Source organism: Ascidiella aspersa, chromosome 7 (assembly GCF_963924565.1).
Source record: "Ascidiella aspersa chromosome 7, kaAscAspe10.2, whole genome shotgun sequence".
NCBI classification, from domain to species: domain Eukaryota; kingdom Metazoa; phylum Chordata; class Ascidiacea; order Phlebobranchia; family Ascidiidae; genus Ascidiella; species Ascidiella aspersa.
Window position 1 is genome coordinate 6,271,682 of NC_139453.1, and position 18,877 is coordinate 6,290,558.

The 18,877-nt window shown below is 36.9% G+C and overlaps 1 protein-coding gene across 1 annotated transcript; it reads right to left on the bottom strand.

The window, feature by feature from the left end:
- Positions 1–12,356: 12,356 nt before the first annotated feature.
- LOC146137442 (chymotrypsinogen A-like) lies at positions 12,357–17,569 on the bottom strand. The gene is made up of 7 exons (XM_083394341.1): positions 17,560–17,569; positions 17,279–17,376; positions 16,005–16,099; positions 14,806–14,959; positions 14,168–14,261; positions 13,109–13,248; positions 12,357–12,527 (listed from the first exon to the last, which is right to left on the bottom strand). The coding sequence occupies exons 1-7, from the start codon at positions 17,567–17,569 to the stop codon at positions 12,357–12,359; spliced, it is 762 nt and encodes a 253-aa protein (XP_083250467.1).
- Positions 17,570–18,877: the final 1,308 nt, after the last annotated feature.

The window sequence follows — 18,877 nt, forward strand, 5'->3', positions numbered from 1 at the left end:
ACGTAACATGCTATGCGTGACCCTACTTAACGTTTATGGTAAGAATTTAAAGTTTTAAAATAACGTTGTTAATCTTTATTTACTACATTTAAAAGCTAGGTTTATTTCAATCGTTAATGACGTTTAAAAACCGTACCCTTTCAGCGAGGTTTTTTAAATATACCGTTATATAAACTTTTGCATGTAACTTATAAATGCACAAAATAAAGTCATTCTTGTATAACGTTCTACTAATTATCCTATTTAACGTTGTAAACCTTGGTAAATAACCTTTAAATAACTACTTTTATTAAACAGTAGTGGACAAAACGGACCCTAAAAAGCGGGACAAAACGGAACCTGAAAAAGTCATTAAGAGAACATTAACTCGAGCGCAATATACAACAATAGCAGTGCTTAATGTGCAAAACTTGGGATAAATTTCAATGAAAGACACTTAACTTATTCGAAAAAGTGAAAGTCAAGTTATTTGTCAAAAATACTTTAGTCAAGTCAAGTCTTTTTGATCAAACGCCTTAAGTCAAGTCATTTGAAAACAGTGACTTAAAGTGCACAACGGATTACACAAGGCAATTTGGGCCAATATTCAACAAGGTGTGTCGAGTAGTAGTAGTGCATTAACTGGCAGTATTACCTTTGTATTTTTGGCGGCATAATGTTTTACCGCCCGTTTAACGGATCATATTTTAGTAAAGCAGGGTTGGGACTTTGCACTCGCCCGCTATTAAGGTTAATGAAATGTCACGTTTGAAGCATTGATCGTAATAAAAACTCGTTGTCCCCTTTTAAAAAAAAACTTTTCGGCAAACAATCAAAAAAGTCATTGGTGCAGTGGCACATAGTTATGAGTAGGGCAAACTTCTTTTTAATATTATATAGTTTTTATCTGTGATTTAAACAGATGTTTTGAACAGTATTTGCTGTCTTTTTTTGCTTGTGATTTGCAATTATCCTATTTCCTATTTCGATAACTATAGGTCTTTGTTAATTTTGTAGAATTATTTTTAGATTGTATTCCAACTGTTTACAAAACATTCTAAAATACCGAGCGTGTCATTTTCATGAGTTTTGCATAACCCTGAAAAAATAACTGTTTTGTGTTCGACCGGTAGTCAATAAAACATGACAAACGCGTGGTTGAAGACGCCAAGACACTAATGCACTACTCTAAAAACCAATATCTTGTTTAAATCAATGTATTTTTAATAGGTCAAAATTTTGTCAAAAAATATATATTTTTAGATCAAAATGCCATTTTAGTTAAAAAAATGATAGTTATAAGGTTGATTGTTTACTTTGATCATTGTTAATTTTAAAAGTTTAACCCAGTTGTTCTCGCCAGGTTTAACGATAACTCAAGAAATCACCGCGCTATATAGGACGTAAATTTGCGGCGGCGTGCCAACATTTTTGGCGAGTGTTATTTCGTCCGGCTGGCGAGTGTAATTTTTTGCTCAGGCACAACCCTGAAAAGTAAAGCTAAAACACAACAATGTCTTATAAAACAATTTGATTCTGTTAAGAGTTCATTGTGTTGCATTGCACTTACTAAAAACAGGAACAAAAATTTCGGATATTTTGCCAATCAGATTTGGAAGCAACGTGGTGTTTTTATAATTTTATTACAGTTATGGAAAACAATTTAAACAACTGGATCAAATGGCAGTTGTAAAGAATGTTGATTATTTGTAATTATAATTTGATTGCAATACAGTAATGTTAACAGATAAAGTTGCGATTAATTGCTGTTTTGTAATCTAAAGTTGTATTTTAATTAATACATAAAATATACTAGGATTCCAGTTCAATATTCCGGTTATTCTAGATTCGAAACCTATCATTCCAGGATTTTACTTTGAACATTCCTTCTTGTACCAAAATAGGATGCGTTTAAATTGTAGTAGTTTTAATGGGGGGAATAAATCCATGAAAGGCCTGATTGATTTCTTGGTGTATTATTTGAAAAATGGAATTAATTCTTTAAGAAAATAAATTAATTTAAAAAACGGGGCTTTGGTGCCTTTTGATTTTATTTATTTATTCATTAAAGTTTCACGTTTGTTGAAACATAAGGTTTTTATGTCTTTCTTTGTTGACGTCAACTCTAAAAGTTTCATGCCATTCCTGGTTCCTACGAAGTTTTCCGCGCTAAAAAAGTTTAAGAACACCTGGTTCATGCATTGCGCTCTTATATAAAAAAAACTGTTTCGATACGTTCACATGTAATAATACTAATCTAGGTAAAATTAAATAAATGCTTTTTTCCAAAACAGGTTGCATTTACTTTTAAAATTACTTTTTATTGCCAACCTAGTATTTCAATGTAAATAGTATATTTTTTCGTAACCTATTTTAAAATCGATTTGATTGTAAAGCCTTTCAATAATAGTATCTGTAAAAGTGTAAAGCACTGGTTCTCCACCGGGGTCCTGCGACACCCTGGGTGCCATTTCTAATGCTCAAGGGTGCCGAGAGATATTTGAGAATCTTTAAGAATCTGATTTTTGCTCAACTCTTACAACTTGTTTTGTAAAAATTAGAGTGGAATAAATTCATTTATAACTTCCTAGATTGTGTAGAGTTGATGTGTGTTGTTCCAGCTCAGTTTATTTTGACATTATCTATTTCAACCTTTCTTAACCTGGGGTAAATTTCTTCCTATTAGGGGTAAATCCAAGGATAGGTATTCAAGCTCTGAACTTTCTGGTTTCGTTTTCTCCAACTTACCATTTCTTACTATAAAATCACGAAACCGACTTCATGTTGAATCTGAATATCGTTGTGCAATATTAAACTACTTTACCAGACATTGAGCAACTCGTTGCCAAAAAGCGATGGGAGCCGTCACGTTGAATATAACTGATGTAATTTGTTACTTTCGTTTTTAAATAAATGAGCACCATTTTATATATTGGGGGTAAATCTGATATTCATCTTTGTTATAAGGGTAAACATACAAAAAAGGTTAAGAACTCCTGATCTAGTGAATCACCCAGTGTTTCTTAACCTTTTTGACTTGGAGGCGCACCTAGAGACGTTTAAAAACGTCGCGGCAGCAAATTGCGAGCGCCATCCATAACTATCACTAACTCCCCGAATATTTTCAATTCTAACCCAATTGCTAACACACCCAACTACCCGCCCATAAGCCTAAACAGGGGCAAATAATCCGGGGCCAAAACAGCGGCGCCCAAATGTCGACAGCAAACAGCCGATGCCAAACATGTGTCCCCAATCATCCCAAATTTCCAGACAGTCTTAGTCGTAATTTTGCCCATTTAAGTCCTATTCCGATCAATTTGAGGCTTAATTCGACATGTTTAGGTCTTATCTAGACTATTTTAGATCTTATTCTGTCGTGCTTATTACTGCGAATTTAGCGTTATGATGTCGGTGGTCTTAGTACTATGGTATTATACATTATCTGATTTAGTTTTGTTGTTTTGTAGGTCTTCTTGTTTTTTTACTTCAAAGTACTGCGGAATCGATGAGCTAAGCTTAATAGGAAAGTAAAAATACATGTTTTATTTATGTCATTACACCAATGTTTTTCTGCTGTATTTGTACAAATGCCGCCAGTCAGTCTTTTGGATATTTTTGAAGATAAATGGCTTAATAAAACCAAAGCTGAAATAAATATCCAAAAAATGATACTACCACGCGTAAGGTAATTTTTTGCCCAGGGCTTGTTTTTGTCCCGTTTTATTTCTTGTCATTCATGATAGCTCTGCGACACCGTTTGATAACATGCTTATCAGTTGCGTGCTTTTCTCTTCCTTTCCGTTTTGTCACGTTGTCGTTTGATTCCATTTGCTAGTTGTTGCTTTTGCATCTGACATCTGCAGGTGTTTTATGATTTTAGACCTATACGCTACTATTTTGAATTTTATATATTTTACTTTTTAACCACCCATATTGGCATTTTTACATGTTTGTTTTTTGTACAGAAACTGATGATGCCTTATAGGCGTAATATATATATTTCTGTAAGATTTTAAGAAATTATTTTATGTTTTATCTGTTTTAATAAATAAACAGTCTTAAGATCTTTGGATACGAAGACAAGAATCTTTCTTTTATATTTTATTGTCCGCGGGAGATACTTATTTTCTAAAGTGTTTCAGCTTGTTTTATTTATTATATTATTTTATCCTTTTGCTCGCGGTGCACATAGCAGCCTTCCATGGCGCACCAGTGCGCCGCGGTGCACCGGTTGAAAAGCGCTGGAATAACCTAATAAAAAAAATCTTGTAGGGGTGCCGCAATCCATTTGTTATTTCTGAGGGGTGCCATAAAAGATTGAGAATCACTGGTGTAAAGGAACGGCTCTGTTTTAAGTACTGGCAAAACACTTTTCCAGTCTCTATTAGGCTCGCGTTATGTCTCAGCGTTCAATACAATAGCGCACACTGGATACGTTTTACTCTCATCCTACAACAAAGGCTGTTTATCAACTCTGCTGTGATAAAACAATCAGTAAACAACAGCTTTAATGTATTTTTTCTATCCCTAACAAAAGGCACGCAGCCATTTCAGCTATTTAATAAAAAAACAGTTTTATTTTGTGAATCCTATCTTCTATGGGCTTGTGTGAAAATAATCACCAGATTTTAAAATGGTATATGGTTATGTTGTTAAAATGCACACATCACACGTATTGAATGAAATTAAAGGCAATAAAATATAGTACATTTTAAACGACAATATTTGCAAGCTCACTGATAGACAGAAACATAAAACGTTGGTGAATATACATTATATGCCATATATTAGAATGAAGACTTTGCAGTATTTAAAAGTTTGTGAGGGGTAATTTAGTCAACTTTTGTGTGTTTATATGGTTTCCCTTAATCAGAAGGTATTGAAATAACCCATAATTACTAAATATTTTGTATTCTGGACTTAAAGTTGACTTTCTGTTATGACATACCCTTTATTTCTGCTAAAGGCAGGAATTTTATGTTTTTTTAGTTTCTCCAATCGAACAGTGCATCTGTCTATCAATGTGGAGTAAAGCAAGGGGTTCAATGCACTGTTAATGGGAAGCAAAATACCAGCACTAATAAGATAAACATCATTGGGGAGTGGAACACCAGAAACAGCCAAGTAAGCAAGCACACACATTGGGATCCAGCAACAGAAGTCAGTAATAAGCAAGCGAGGAATACGTTTTTGCATTTCGCTGTTGGGTTGCTTGTTTCTAGATTTGGCCATTTTATTACTTTTTATGTAAATAAGTATGTAAGCCACAAGCATGAAAATGAACAGAAGAAAATTGAGTGTGATAAGAAACACAGAATATTGCCAAGAAGCGTCATTTGCAGAGGCGAACAGTCTGGGCATGCAAACACTAGTTTCACCATAATAACCAAATATTCCTTTTATCAGCTGATTGGGGAAAGTTTTGCTAATTAGATGAGTGACGTGATGCCAATGAAGTAACGTCATGTTATGTGGTTTTATTCTATTGGCTAATTGCACCATTCTTTGTTTAATGACTTGATCAGTTTTAAAAAATCTACTTGAAAACCAAACATGAGAAACAAAATATCCTGAACTGTAATCAAACAAAGGCAAAAGTGAAAATAAAAATGCAAACAGCCAAACACATGCACATGAAATGTAAATCCCCTTTAACTCCATGGTTCTAGTTATAAATGGTTTGCAAACTGTCGCAAGTCTAAACGCTGTGATGACAGCCATAGTACCCAAAGAGGCCATGGTAGCTACAACACACAATACCCCAAGAATAGAGCAAGTGCTACTAGTACGCCAAAGTGTGTCAAACGAGCAATAATCCCCCGAAAACTGTAAACCCTTTATGCCTATTGCAATAAGATAAATCCCCATGAGGAAATCAGCAGATGCTAAACTAAGCAAATATATGTATGTGTTTTTTGTAAAATTATCTTCGTTTTTCATATTTAAAATGTCCCTGATAGTAATAAAGATAACCGCTAAATTGCCGATGCCAGCCGCAAGCCGCAAGCCCCATTAACCAAAAGAAGGCTCTGTAAACAGGGTTGGCGATCATTTCCTTTTGATTTGAGAAAGTGGAACTTCGCTTACTTATGGGCGGGCATTCATCACTTCCGTCCGAACACTGAGGGAATCCATCTTCAACCAAGTTTATGTCGACCGACAGGGGCTTTCCATTTCGACAGTAAAACCTTGTTTCGCTGCATCGCGTCGTATCCTCGTCGGATCCGTCGTCACAGTCTATTATTCCGTTACAAACGTTGTTGACGTCGATGCTAGTGAGCGTTCCACTAACGCAATCGTGACGCTTGGGGCACAATCTACGTTCATCGCACCATATTGTATTATTTACCCCTTTACACGTATCTCCAAACAAGGCACGCGTACGCATGCAATCCACATCGCAGAACTTAGGTCGAGGCTCAAAACCATTGCATTGTCTTTCATGTCGTAACATTCAGGTATGCCGTCGCATTTAGTGACACGTGCGGGGTAAACAAAAAAGCTAAGTCGACAATAAATGTAATCTACTTTAATTTCATTCTGAGCTAGTCCACAATATTTCGTGTTGGATTCTCCCACACAACTGAATTCTGGGTTGCAAAGCACTTTGTCCATATCCATGCAGTCCGTTGCATTGCGACAATGCATTTGGTTGGGAGGGCAAGTGTGTCTAGCGTCGCCCAAGATATCATGACAAACCGTTTGATCGTCGCACAAACATTCATCGGAAAGATCATAGCAGTCTGGAACCCCGTTGCAAACTTGCTGTTGAGAAACAACCAGCCGTTTGTCTAAACACAAGAAGCAAACAAATTGTCCATTAACAAAACATGTATCTGACATATCAGCGCATTGAGATTCATCGTCGTAGATGTTTATCTGGGGTAAAACACAAATTCCTGTTAAGCTTTTTCCTGAGCATTTGAAACCCAGCCCGGTTTTGAGTTCATCATCATTGCAACGAATGTGTTGGTTGTCGCAATATTCCTGGGTGGAAATGAGATTGCCATTACTGCATCGTGACAAACTTGTGTGCGTTTCCTCCTCACAAACCCACTGTCCATTACAAACCCTGTCTCTCCGCCCTTCACACGGCCCCATAAGTTGGCGGCAAATCGTGTTGTGGTGGATAGCTTCAAACTTGATTTTGCTTGCCTCGTTTGAACAATGTATTACTTTAACCCATTTACCGCCAACCAGCAAACTCCGATCATCGCAAGGCTCCTTCCGTCCGACGCACTGGATCCTACTGTCAGCCACTTGTTGCTGGCAAGCTCTGCGGTACCATTCGTCGCTGCCATCCAAACAACGAGGCCGACCACCGTTACATATGTATTCCTTGCTAACACACTGATGCCTATCGTTGCAATGTACCAAACCACTTTCACAACTGCCGCAGTTCATCTCATCACTCTTATCGTCACAATCCAACAGCCAATCGCATCACCGACTTGCGCGAACACACTTGCTCCCATCATCACACATCTTCGCATCTCCATTGCAAGTTGTACAGTTCATCTCATCCTCACTCAACAAACAATGTCCCCACCCGTCGCAAACTTCAGATTGGTTGATACACTTCACACCTGACCGGCTACATTCGAACTGGTCTTGGGCGCATCTAGCGTTTGCTCCAATGCACAAGGCGAGAAACGCACAAACACAAGTAAACATTCCCAACTGCATTTTACCAACTTATAGTGTTCAATATTTTGTTTTAAACTATGTGCAAATATAGGGATTTAATCGGCGTATAATATTAAGGAATTTCCATAAGACTATCTCTGAATTATGTGCCGCGTAACTTCTCGTAACAAACCGATTAAATATTGTTAAAAAAAGCTATTTGAAAAGTAAATAAATGAAACATTTTGTTAATCTAAACCTAGCACTAAATTAAACAGTCGGTAACCGTCTCTTATCTTATTTGTAAACGAGTTGCTAAATTAAATAATTGGCAAAATGACTAAACTGAAAAAAAAATAACTAATTCAATATTAAACACTTCAATTAGTCACTTAAATTCATGTAAAACAAACTAAACTTCACTGAAATTGTTGCACTAAAGTGATATAATAGGTAAAATAACCTCCCAACACAAAACCATAGCTACAACAATATTACTCTGTATATATATTCATTTAAATTTTATCTTGTTTTGTGAATATTTTACTTTTTCTTTTACCTTTAAAGATTATTAACACATCCTTGAAAAATTTCCAAATACATCAGACTCCGCAAACATTAATCTAAAAATGTCAAAATATTGCACTACTCAAATAAAAGTGGGTAAACGGCCCTTCTCTTCTTTCAAAACTTAGTTGGCAAATTAAATGGTTGTCAAGTCATAAAACATGATTATATAACGAAACAGAATTCCAAAGGTAATTCTATCATGAAACCCACTTTAAAATATCCTTCCAAATCAAAACAATTAGAACCTCAACTTGCTACTTTATATATATAGCCTGTCAGACATATTTTTATTTTTTTTTAAATAGTCGCTCCTGTCTGCAACTGTAATTATTTTTTTAATACCAAAAATACCCGCAAAAGGAAAAATAAAAACCGCACAGTTTTTCTTAGGACCCGTACAATTGTTCATCTATAGGTTACCAGGGGGCCAACCGGTCACCAAGGGACACATTTCCGCTCTGCAACCGCACAAATCCACATTTATGCTGTGCTAACCGCAAAGAGAGGCAGATTCCAAATGGGTAGAAATGACTATAATAAACGCCGTTCTTTCCTCAAATGCACATATTCTGTATTTTTGCTATAACCGTCATTCTCCCATACAGTATATTTGCCAGTTCTAACGGGTAAGAAATAATTACACATACAATAACCACGATAATGTACAAAGTCTACCTGGATTTTGTCCTCTGGTTATACAAATCGACTCAATCCATCATGCTGTGGGCTCTTCATCACTATTTTCATAACGTTTTAACATGTTGCAAAGGCTCGTGTTATAGCCCATGATTAATGAATGTGGCAATCAGCATATAACCAAACATTATGATACGGAAAGCGTAAGATTTTAGTCCGAGGCATAAATAATGCGAAGATATTTTTTTAAATTGCACTACCACAAAATGGAAATTTCAAATCATGTAATATGTTTTTATGCTTTACGTGGGGATCGAGGCTTTAGGTCCAGACTGTAAAAAGCAAAGGCGCTGTCCGTCCCTATTCTGTTTAACGCTAAGTGTATCTCAAATTGGGTCATTGAATGCTTTTCCCAGTCATAGTAACACATTACAGCCTGTGTGAAAGCGGCATTAGTGGAATGCCCTACGATATAATTCTTTGTCTCCTTAAATTCCCATTATTTTTTGCATTTGGGTAAAGCAGTGTAAAATGCAAAAATTAACATATAACCTATAAAACAGTGTATGTGTCTGAAACAGATCACTAAAGTAAAGGCGCAAACGCGCTGTGACCATTTAATCGCTAATTCGCGTGGTACCAGAATCGTATAAGCTTGCTGAAGCCGCATGTTATAGTACAGGGTGGTCGAGAGTTGACAGCATCGCGGGCCACAATATTTCATGCATATTCTTTGCGGGCCATCGGGGCATGAAATATTAAAAATGACGTCACAATACATCGTCAAAGACTTGTACGCTCTAGAAATATGCTGCTATTGTCGAACATGTGCGCAAATTAAATGGCGTGTTATTGAGACTGGAAAAATTGGTGCGCGCGAAGCGCGAAAAAATTGCGTATTTCACAAAACTTTTTAATTTGAAAGACTGCTTTTATAAGCTTGGAATGTTCTCGGAAACCGTACGTATTTTAGTAAAATTTTAAGAGCGATGTTGGAGCGATGTTTACACCATCGCCAAATTACAAAGACGTTGTCGTTTTGCGCAAAAATTTATCAACCAGATATATTTGGGTAAAATTGCATCTTAGAAAGGGTCAGAGCGGTAGCCTAAAGTCACAATGAAAACCGCTTAAACTATACTTTCCAGCAGCGTGATATATTTTATCGTTTATTTATTTATTAAGAAATTTTATCGTTTATTTATTTATTGCACTTCGGCATTTCTTAAACCGGTCCAACACACACCAAAAGTTAGGCGTTCTTACCACCCCCTGGATCCAAATTGATGACCGAAAGGAAACTGGTTTATTTAATGGTAAAATGTGATTATACCCAAACAATTGCAGTATGCTTACTGTTCGTTGATCACTCACATTTCTTTGAACCCTCAAAGGTATTACAAATAGTTCATAACAACAATTCAACAGTCTTCGTGGGCCACGAAAAAGGATGTCGCGGGCCACATGTGACCCACGGGCCTGTGTTTGGACCACCGTGTTATAGCGCATGGGTAAAAATATATTGGGTTATTTAACATCAAACCAAATTGCAACGTTGTGTGTTGCTAAAAGATGACAAATGAGTTGTGCTTTGTGGCTCTTATCGTTATTTATTTTTGAACGTTGTTTCGCGCATTTTATCTCCGTTTTTCTTTGTGTCATTTTACTTTGCGTCTTGTTGGGCATGTGTGTCATTCCCCGATGAAGGCTTTCTGACTAGTTAGCCATATATCGACCGTAAATCACTAACAAAGTAAAGGTTCCGTCGTAGCATCATTTGTTCAAATTGCGCGAAATTCAAGCATATACGTAATACCGGTAGGTACCATACTGCGTCCAACGAAAGAAAATCCTGTTTGAAAAGTAAATTTGCTTAGTGTGCAAACCGCTGCATTAAACGCTATATTTTGCAAATTCAGTACAAATTTGACGTAGTTTATACTCGATTAGGGTTGCTGTACGTTAATATTTATAGGCTTACTACAATGAAAAACGTTTTCCCAATGCTGAATTGTTTGCTGGGATAACTGATGACTTCATTGGACTGGGAATTGACCTTTTATTTATTGAAAACACTTGGCTTGGACTTAAGTTATTTTACAAATGACTCGCTTACGACACAGTGGATTTGTTAAATGCGGTAAATGTGTCGTGGACACCGTTATTCTAATCATTCCCAACTATAATAAACGCATTCGGGCTCAAACTAATTAGGCATAACAGACTTTCAGGTTGACTCAAGTTTTGACCTACTTTCGTGGCGTTACATTAAAATAATTTTATGGCACCCCAAACCCCTTGGCTGGACAAATCGATGTAGGCTACGTCAAATTGACAACGTTAACGAATTTGGAAGTTTGAGATACACAAAAGTGTAGATATTTTAGCAATAAAGCCGAAGTGGTTTAAGATGTATTATTTTGACAAAACCTTTCCCGAAATATTTGATATGTTGACAATTTCGAGTCTGAACATTTGCCACTTGATTTTTAACCTTACATTTTAAAACTTTAGCTAAAAGTCAACTGAAAAAAAAAACTATATACAAAATTAATTTTCGAAAAAAACTGTTTTCGTCTTTCTCGCGTTCAACAAAAACGTCACTAAGCGTCACAAGAAAAGCCTTTAAAACCAAAACACGTACATGATATAATTTGGAGTTTAACCATCAAAAATTAGATATTATTTGCTCGCGTCCACCAAAAGACTGCTCTGTACCACCTTGGCGTGTTTACCTAGTTAGCAATAATAGTTGTTTCCCTTCCTAAGTAATCTCTTTCCCTACAGATAAACGCTTATCCAACCCTATTGCCTGCAAATCTGCAGAAATCGAAGAAGCCAGTTAACGTACAACTTTTACATACAACCTTAGGAAATGTGTCGCGCTAACCTGCTTAGAGCAGTGTATTTTTAGTTGTCAACCTCAAAATTATCATAGTTACCGTTGAGAACCCTTCACATTTTGTCAGATCGGTAATTCAGATATTTCCATTTCGCTTCCAATAACACAAATCGTGAGATATACGAGAAGCAAAAATCGATGAATCCAAGAATCTATAGAGACCTCCGGTTTGGCTGGAGATCCAGGAACGAACTGAGCGTATCCAGATGTCTCTAGACTGTGTACTGATTTGCACTGATTTTTTTCTTGATTTTTAACTTTCCACGTTTAAACTTGAAAAAAGGCTAAAAGTCAACTTGAAGAAAACTACTGTATAGACAAAAAATATCTTCCAAAAAACAATAGTATTCGTGGCACATATTATACACTAAAAGTCAAAGGTTGTCAACCCTTTATGTATTCTCAACACTTTTTGTGCCACCTTTACAATGGAGGTCTCTAAAGTCACAACACAAATGTTAGGACCTTTTTTGCTCGTAATTGCCCCTCAAAGGCTGTTCTGTACCTCCCTAGCGGGGCCAACGACAACTGTTAAGAAGCCCACCACATTGTCAGACCGTTAATTCATATATTTGTATTTCGCTTCCAATCACAAAAATCGTGAGATATTAGAGAAGCGAATATCGATGGATCCCAGAATCTAGAGACCTCCAGTTTCGCTGGAAATCCAGGGACGAACTGCGCTGAGCTTGGCGTATCCGGATGGTGCGCTGGTGGAGCAGGTGCTGCTTCCCCAGGACACAGCTCCGATTAGTACGTAGCCGACTGGACTGGAAGCGTCAGCAACGATCAGAGGACCACCGGAGTCACCCTACGTGAAAGAGGGGAATACACAATAAGCAGTGAAAGAGACACACACATACTGTATGTGATCTAGCCCTTCTGAAGCTGGTTTTGACCAACGATTACGGCTTACGTATCATAGGCTTACTGCGGAAGCCTTCAACAGACTAACCCGATCAGTTTATCAATGATGCAAGCAAGGCAAGCTAGAAAAACAACTATAGCCAGAAAAACAACTAGAAAGTAAGTAAGTTTTTGTCAGCACTTGCCGTGAACGGGTTGGTTTCAGTTTTTGTTAACTCATTGTCTACACACCTTGCTTTATATAGTGTTGTGTTTTTAAATACGGATGATGCTATTAGAAGCGAAATGTATTTATCTTATAATAGCTTTAGTTAAACGTTAAAAATAATATGTAAAGGAAATTACTTGAAGTTGTCTTTCTCTATTTATGACTTGCCTGGGATTAGAGACTTGGGCATCTGATGACTCAAATAGGAACTTGACTTGTAATTTTAGCAAAAGACTTCTCTTGGACTTAAGTTATTTTTCAAATGACTTGACTGGGACTTAAAGTCAATTTAAAATGACTTGTTTACAAGTAGCTACCATGCATGAGGAAGAGCCACTGTTGCCAGCCGCGCACTGCATTCGGTCGGTGAAAGCCAGTGATCCGGACCAGTAGGATTCGCAGACGGACGCGTCACGAAGTGGAATGTTGGCTTCCTGCAACCTCTCGGGGATTACGGCTGAAAAAGGAAATGTCACGCCGCTCAGGATTTTAGTGTGACAAAATCACTGCCCGCTTGTGTTTAATTGCTGTCATGCAATAATTAAGAGTCCCAGAAAAATGTATACACAATAAAAATAATGGTAAACCTATTGTTTGGTCAACATTTTTTTATTATTAAAACGCAAAAATATTTGCAAGTATATTTTTTTGTTTTTTTTCGATTATTTTTATTTTTTTGGTTTATTTCTTTAGCAAGATTTTTTTCAGCAAGATGGGGCGCCCCCACATTACCATAGCGGTGTTAGGTCAAGAAAAATTATTCTTGCAGATTTTTTAACACTTTTATAACATAAAAAAATAATTAAACACTACTTTACAATTGTTTTTGTTGTGTACACGTTTTTTGGGACAGCCTGTATATGAATGTTGTCAAGTAATATTTTTTGTGTATGTTTGTGTGTGTTTGTTTAATGTTAGTTTGTTTGTGCGTTTAAATGTTAGTGATTTAGTACGTTTGAATGTTTTTGTGCGTTAGAATGTTTTTGTGTTTGTGCATTTGTGAGTTTAAATGTTTTGTTTTTGGCGTCTGAATGTCTACGTGTTTGTGCGTTTAATTGTTTTCTGAGCCTTGTGCGTTTGTGCGCTTGTAGCTGTGAGCGAACAAAAACGACTGAATTAAATGGGCCTTTTTTCTGCTTATTATATTTTTTGGCTTTACAAAACCAACAATAGGCAGTGAATTCTTGGTAGAAATGGGGTAACTTGCCCCAAATTTTTCTCTAATTTAAATAAAAATGAGCAAAAGCAGGCAATATTTTCCTAATCGGGCGAGAATCTGTCGCTAAAACACCTTGATTAGGCCGCCCGAATAAAAAATGGTCGGGGGCTAATGTTGTTACTATATAAGACATATTTCCATCGTTTTTTAACCGTACTTGGGAATCTTTGGATGTATCCCCATCCAGAAGTGATCGCCGGTGTTCCTTCGGCAAATTCAACACCAGCATCGACCAATGGAATGGCTCCGACCTAAATATCGTATAGTAAACTTGAAAAAAACGACACTAATTACATTAGAATGCTAAATGTTAGGCATGAAATTTTCAGGAACGACAAGGTACCAAACTTAGGTGATACCGTGACGTCATTAAACAATCAATCCGAAAAACACCTGTTGTTACCATGCAAACTCCCGCGCAAAATGTAGTTGAAAACCAACCTAATCGCTCAAAGCGCGAAAGATTGCATTGTTTGGTTTGAATTGGCAAAACTTTTTGATTAAACAGCATACATGTGTAACGCATTGGGACTTCTCCCCTTGAAAAATTGTGTGAAGAAGCAAAACGTAAGAATTGTTATCGTTGTCACTAACCACATTTAAAACGTCGCAATAAAATTTAATGGATTAAAACATGGTTTCCAAACCAAAAATATCCTGCTTTAACTGCATAAAACATTGAAGCTAACAAAGGTTTGATTTGGATTTTTGGTGTTTGCCCATATTTTTCTTCCCAAAACCGTCAAGTTTTTCAACAAAAATCTCGTCAAGTAGTCGCGATTGAAATGGCAGTACCTTCTCGTTGAATGTTGCGGCAGATGAGAGCTGCACGATGCCAAAGTCGTAATCGAGGGTGTTGGAGTTGTACTGGGGGTGAGGAGTCTGCTTCGAAGCGAAAATCGATTGATCCGGGGAACGCCACTCGTGGGCGCCCAAGTTGACTGTGATGCTATAAAGCAAAATAAAACATGTTGGAAAGCGACCCTTCTGTGACAGGTTTGTTAACCCGAGAAGAATTGAAATGCCTTGCGACGGTGGTTACAGCCGCAAGGAGAATTAACACGCAACGACACAGCCACAAGTGGATATAGCCTGAATGCAATGATATCCAACCGAGGGCTAGCAACTCATTATTTGTCAAAGAGAAATTAACAACAAACTGACACTGCAGACTACAAACTTAACAGTTGACGGAACAAAACAACATGCCAGTCTAACAATTGCGTTTAGGCACCAAACGTGTTAATGACGAACCCATAATACTGTTTTCGGAACTTCCAAATAAAAATAAAAACTGTAGACTATTAAAGTTTGTAAGCTTATCCGTTTATAAGCAAAATATTTACTGAAAAATTACGCAAATTGTTTTTAGTGCAAAAAGTGCTATTCCACCTTTACAATTTCCAGTTGGCGGCACTATCAGTTTTTTAAATTTGGTACTGCGCATGCGCATGTCGGACTCAAGACTCGGGTAGTTTTACATGGTCTTACTCGAGTCCCAAGTTCCGAGTCCGACTCCGACTCCGCAGCCCTGGACACAATAGCTTTGTCCGAAATACGTAAGCCAAGTCAAGTCATTTTGCTCAAAACACTTAGGCCAAGTCAAGTCATTTTGCTCAAAACACTTAGGTCAAGTCAAGTCATTTTGCTTAAACAATTTATGTAAAGTCAAGTAGATTTGCTTAAAAAACTTACGTTAAGTCAAGTCATTTGTCCAAAACATCTAAGTCAAGTCATTTTGCTCAAAAGGCTTAAGTCAAGTCAAGGAATTTTTAACGACTAAATGACAGTGAAGTCATTTTGCTAAAACGACCTACGCCAAGTGAAGTCAATTTGCCCAAAATACTTAAGTCAACTCAATTCAACTCAAGTCAAATAGATCAAAAAACTTTAGTCGGGTCAAATGCTTAAAAAAAAGAGTAACCTAGGTCGAGTCAAATCATTTTAAGAGTGTGACTTAAGTTTAAGTCATGTCAACACTACAATATACCGACCCAGTGTAGACGAGGCAGTGGGCGGCCGACATGACGTAGTTTGCAGAAATCACCGAACCACCGCAGAAGTGGCTGCCAGATCGCTGAAGGGAAATCTGTAGAACAAAGTTTGGACTTACACAATACACATGTGTTGAATAGGGGTTATAGGTTAAGAAATAGCGTTTAAGTTGACTTATTTTCTACCCGAACGACCTTTTTTAAGAAATGAATAAAAATTTTCAGGAATGGTGTCAAAAACTTACCCTATAACGGGACGTCTAATGGAAGAAACCTTATAGGAAACCTCAAGTTATCGTTTTAGCATTATTTGCACAAATATGCAACTAAAATCCTATAGTTTAAATACATTCAAGGAGGTGGGGTGATGGACTGGTGAAAAGGGACATGGCCTTGTGAAAAAGGGGGACATTTTTTTACCTATATGACTTTATGGACCGTTCAGGCATACTTGCAACACTGATTTGGAGTATACACATCCCTCGAAACTCATCACTGAGTATCAAAGCGGGATAAAACATACCAAAAAAATATTGGCACCTTCGGTATTAGATTTATACCAGAAAAGAAATCGGCTCTAAATTGAATTTTTAACCCGAGCAAAAGTTGCTGCATTCTTGCTTGAATCAACATTAAACGTATTTCAACCTAAATCTTCAATACGTTTGAACTAATATAGTTTTTATAACGCAGCAAGGATTCCGTTTTGTTGCAAAATTTAAACCAGCAAAAAAATTAGCGGTAAAGAACAAAAAAGTACGTGTTTCAGTTTAAAGAAAAACAAAATTAATTTATATAGAAAAGTCGAAAAAAGTAAGCTTGGGTTTGTGGTGAAATGGGGCTTCTCCACTGACAAACTAGCCCAGTGTTTCCAAACCTTTTTTGGTTGCTACAGAAATTATAAATAGTTCGCGGCACCCTTGCTCGTATTATTGCTGAGTGGTTAACTGTAACGTTACAATAAACAAGATTGAAAGAGCACTTAAACTGTGCAACAAGGTTGAAAACACCTTTTTAATTATTGGAACTTTAATTGTACACACAGAATTGTATCAAGAAGCTTATTTTAGAGCAAAAATTGGAATCCTAAAGAATTTGAAATATCTGAGCGTTGTTGTACTACTTACATTTTGTCGCCTTTAACAGTTAAAAAAATTGTACTGCGCATGCGCACGTCGGACTCGGGACTCGGGTAGTTTTACGCGGTCTTACTCGAGTCCCGAGTCCGACTCCGACTCCGACTCCGACTCCGCAGCCCTGCCCTGAACACATACCTGCCATGGGTGGGAGTGGGGTACGGCTTCCACGCCATCGATAATTCGCTGGCTTCGGGGATTGAATGGCGCGTTCAAGGGATGGTAGGGAATTTCAGCTGGCGGAAAAAGAAAATGTTAATAACCTGGAAAATTGATTATTATATAAAAACAGTTAACTTTTTTCTATTTTATCTTTTTATGATAATGTCCTGAATAAATAAAGAGTTATCCGAACGTACAAAAAATGTTACGTATATTTCTGTATGGGCTTTGATATTTCTAGTACGTCCAATTAAAACCTCCGGCCATTATGCTTCAAACTTTTTTGATTGCGATATTATAAGTATGGTGATTTAAATGTAAAGATCCTCACAGATTTAAAATTGTTAAATATAGCTAAAATGAGCAAAATACTCCTACAAATCAGTATTTGTGAAGACCCGCATCAAATAAAGTAAACCTTGTTTATTATATCAGCAAACGTTGTTATGTGTAAACATACGTTATCTCAATTTGATTTAACTTTACACGTTAGCCACTTAAATATATTTATATAAAATTTCAGAAAAACCAAAAAAAAAAATACATATATATATATATAAATCAGAAACAACACAGAGAACACAACAAGTCACAACAACAATTTCTTACCCGAAACGGCGGCGACGAGGAGTAAGACTAACAACATTTTTCTTCGTTTTTCTTTGACAACTTTGACGGTTGATCAATGATAACGAATCGCCAAGCTGGACCCGACTTTATACTTTTCCCAAGTCAGTTCGTTACATTGTGGCGAGCTATTTTGGTCTCGTGGGTGCCTGTCCAGTTGTACTTTGGTGGGAAGGTGGACAACTGTCGCTTGCTGCGCCTTCTATTTATTGCTGGTGCACAAAACTTATCCACTGCGGCAATGTGCTATTAAGTTTTGCAAACAGCAGCCGTTCGGGAAGAACTGGGGCTTAGAAGTTTCTCATGCTTATGATGAACAGGGGCAGGTCCCGAGAGGACTTGAGGCCATGTCCGGACATGTCACCAAAAACTATTTTTTTCCAACTTCGACTGTGCAAATAGGAACATTTTTCGTGATTCGCGCGAATTTCTATCCGTTTTATTTCGTTGTAGTAAACATAACCGAAATTAAAGTGGCGCATATGGTATTAATACGTCTCATTCGTACGGTGACATGTTTCCTTGGACAGACAATCTATAAAACGTTCATTAAAACAAAATACATAAAATTTAATTATTTATATATTTTTTAACCATGAAAAGGGAACTAAAAAGCTGTCGAATGACCCGTTGTAAGTAAAGCCTTTTTCTTGTGTTGTTTAGTGCCATTTTGACATTTTTCAGTCCTTGAACTAGTTTGAATTAGGCATTCCGCTTGATTTATCAGAAAAACAACAAAAAATCGAACGCGGTTAAATTAAACTGAATAACGTCCCGTAAAACAAATGGTACAGGGAAAGTATAAACACAAAGTTTTAACTGGGGTATCTTACTGGGCATTCCTACCACCTTTAACCAGTTTACGCCGTGTCACTAATTTAAACAGTTTACGCCGTGTCAAAAAAACAATTTTCTTCTGGTACTTGTGTTTTTACTAGTTTTAGTCGT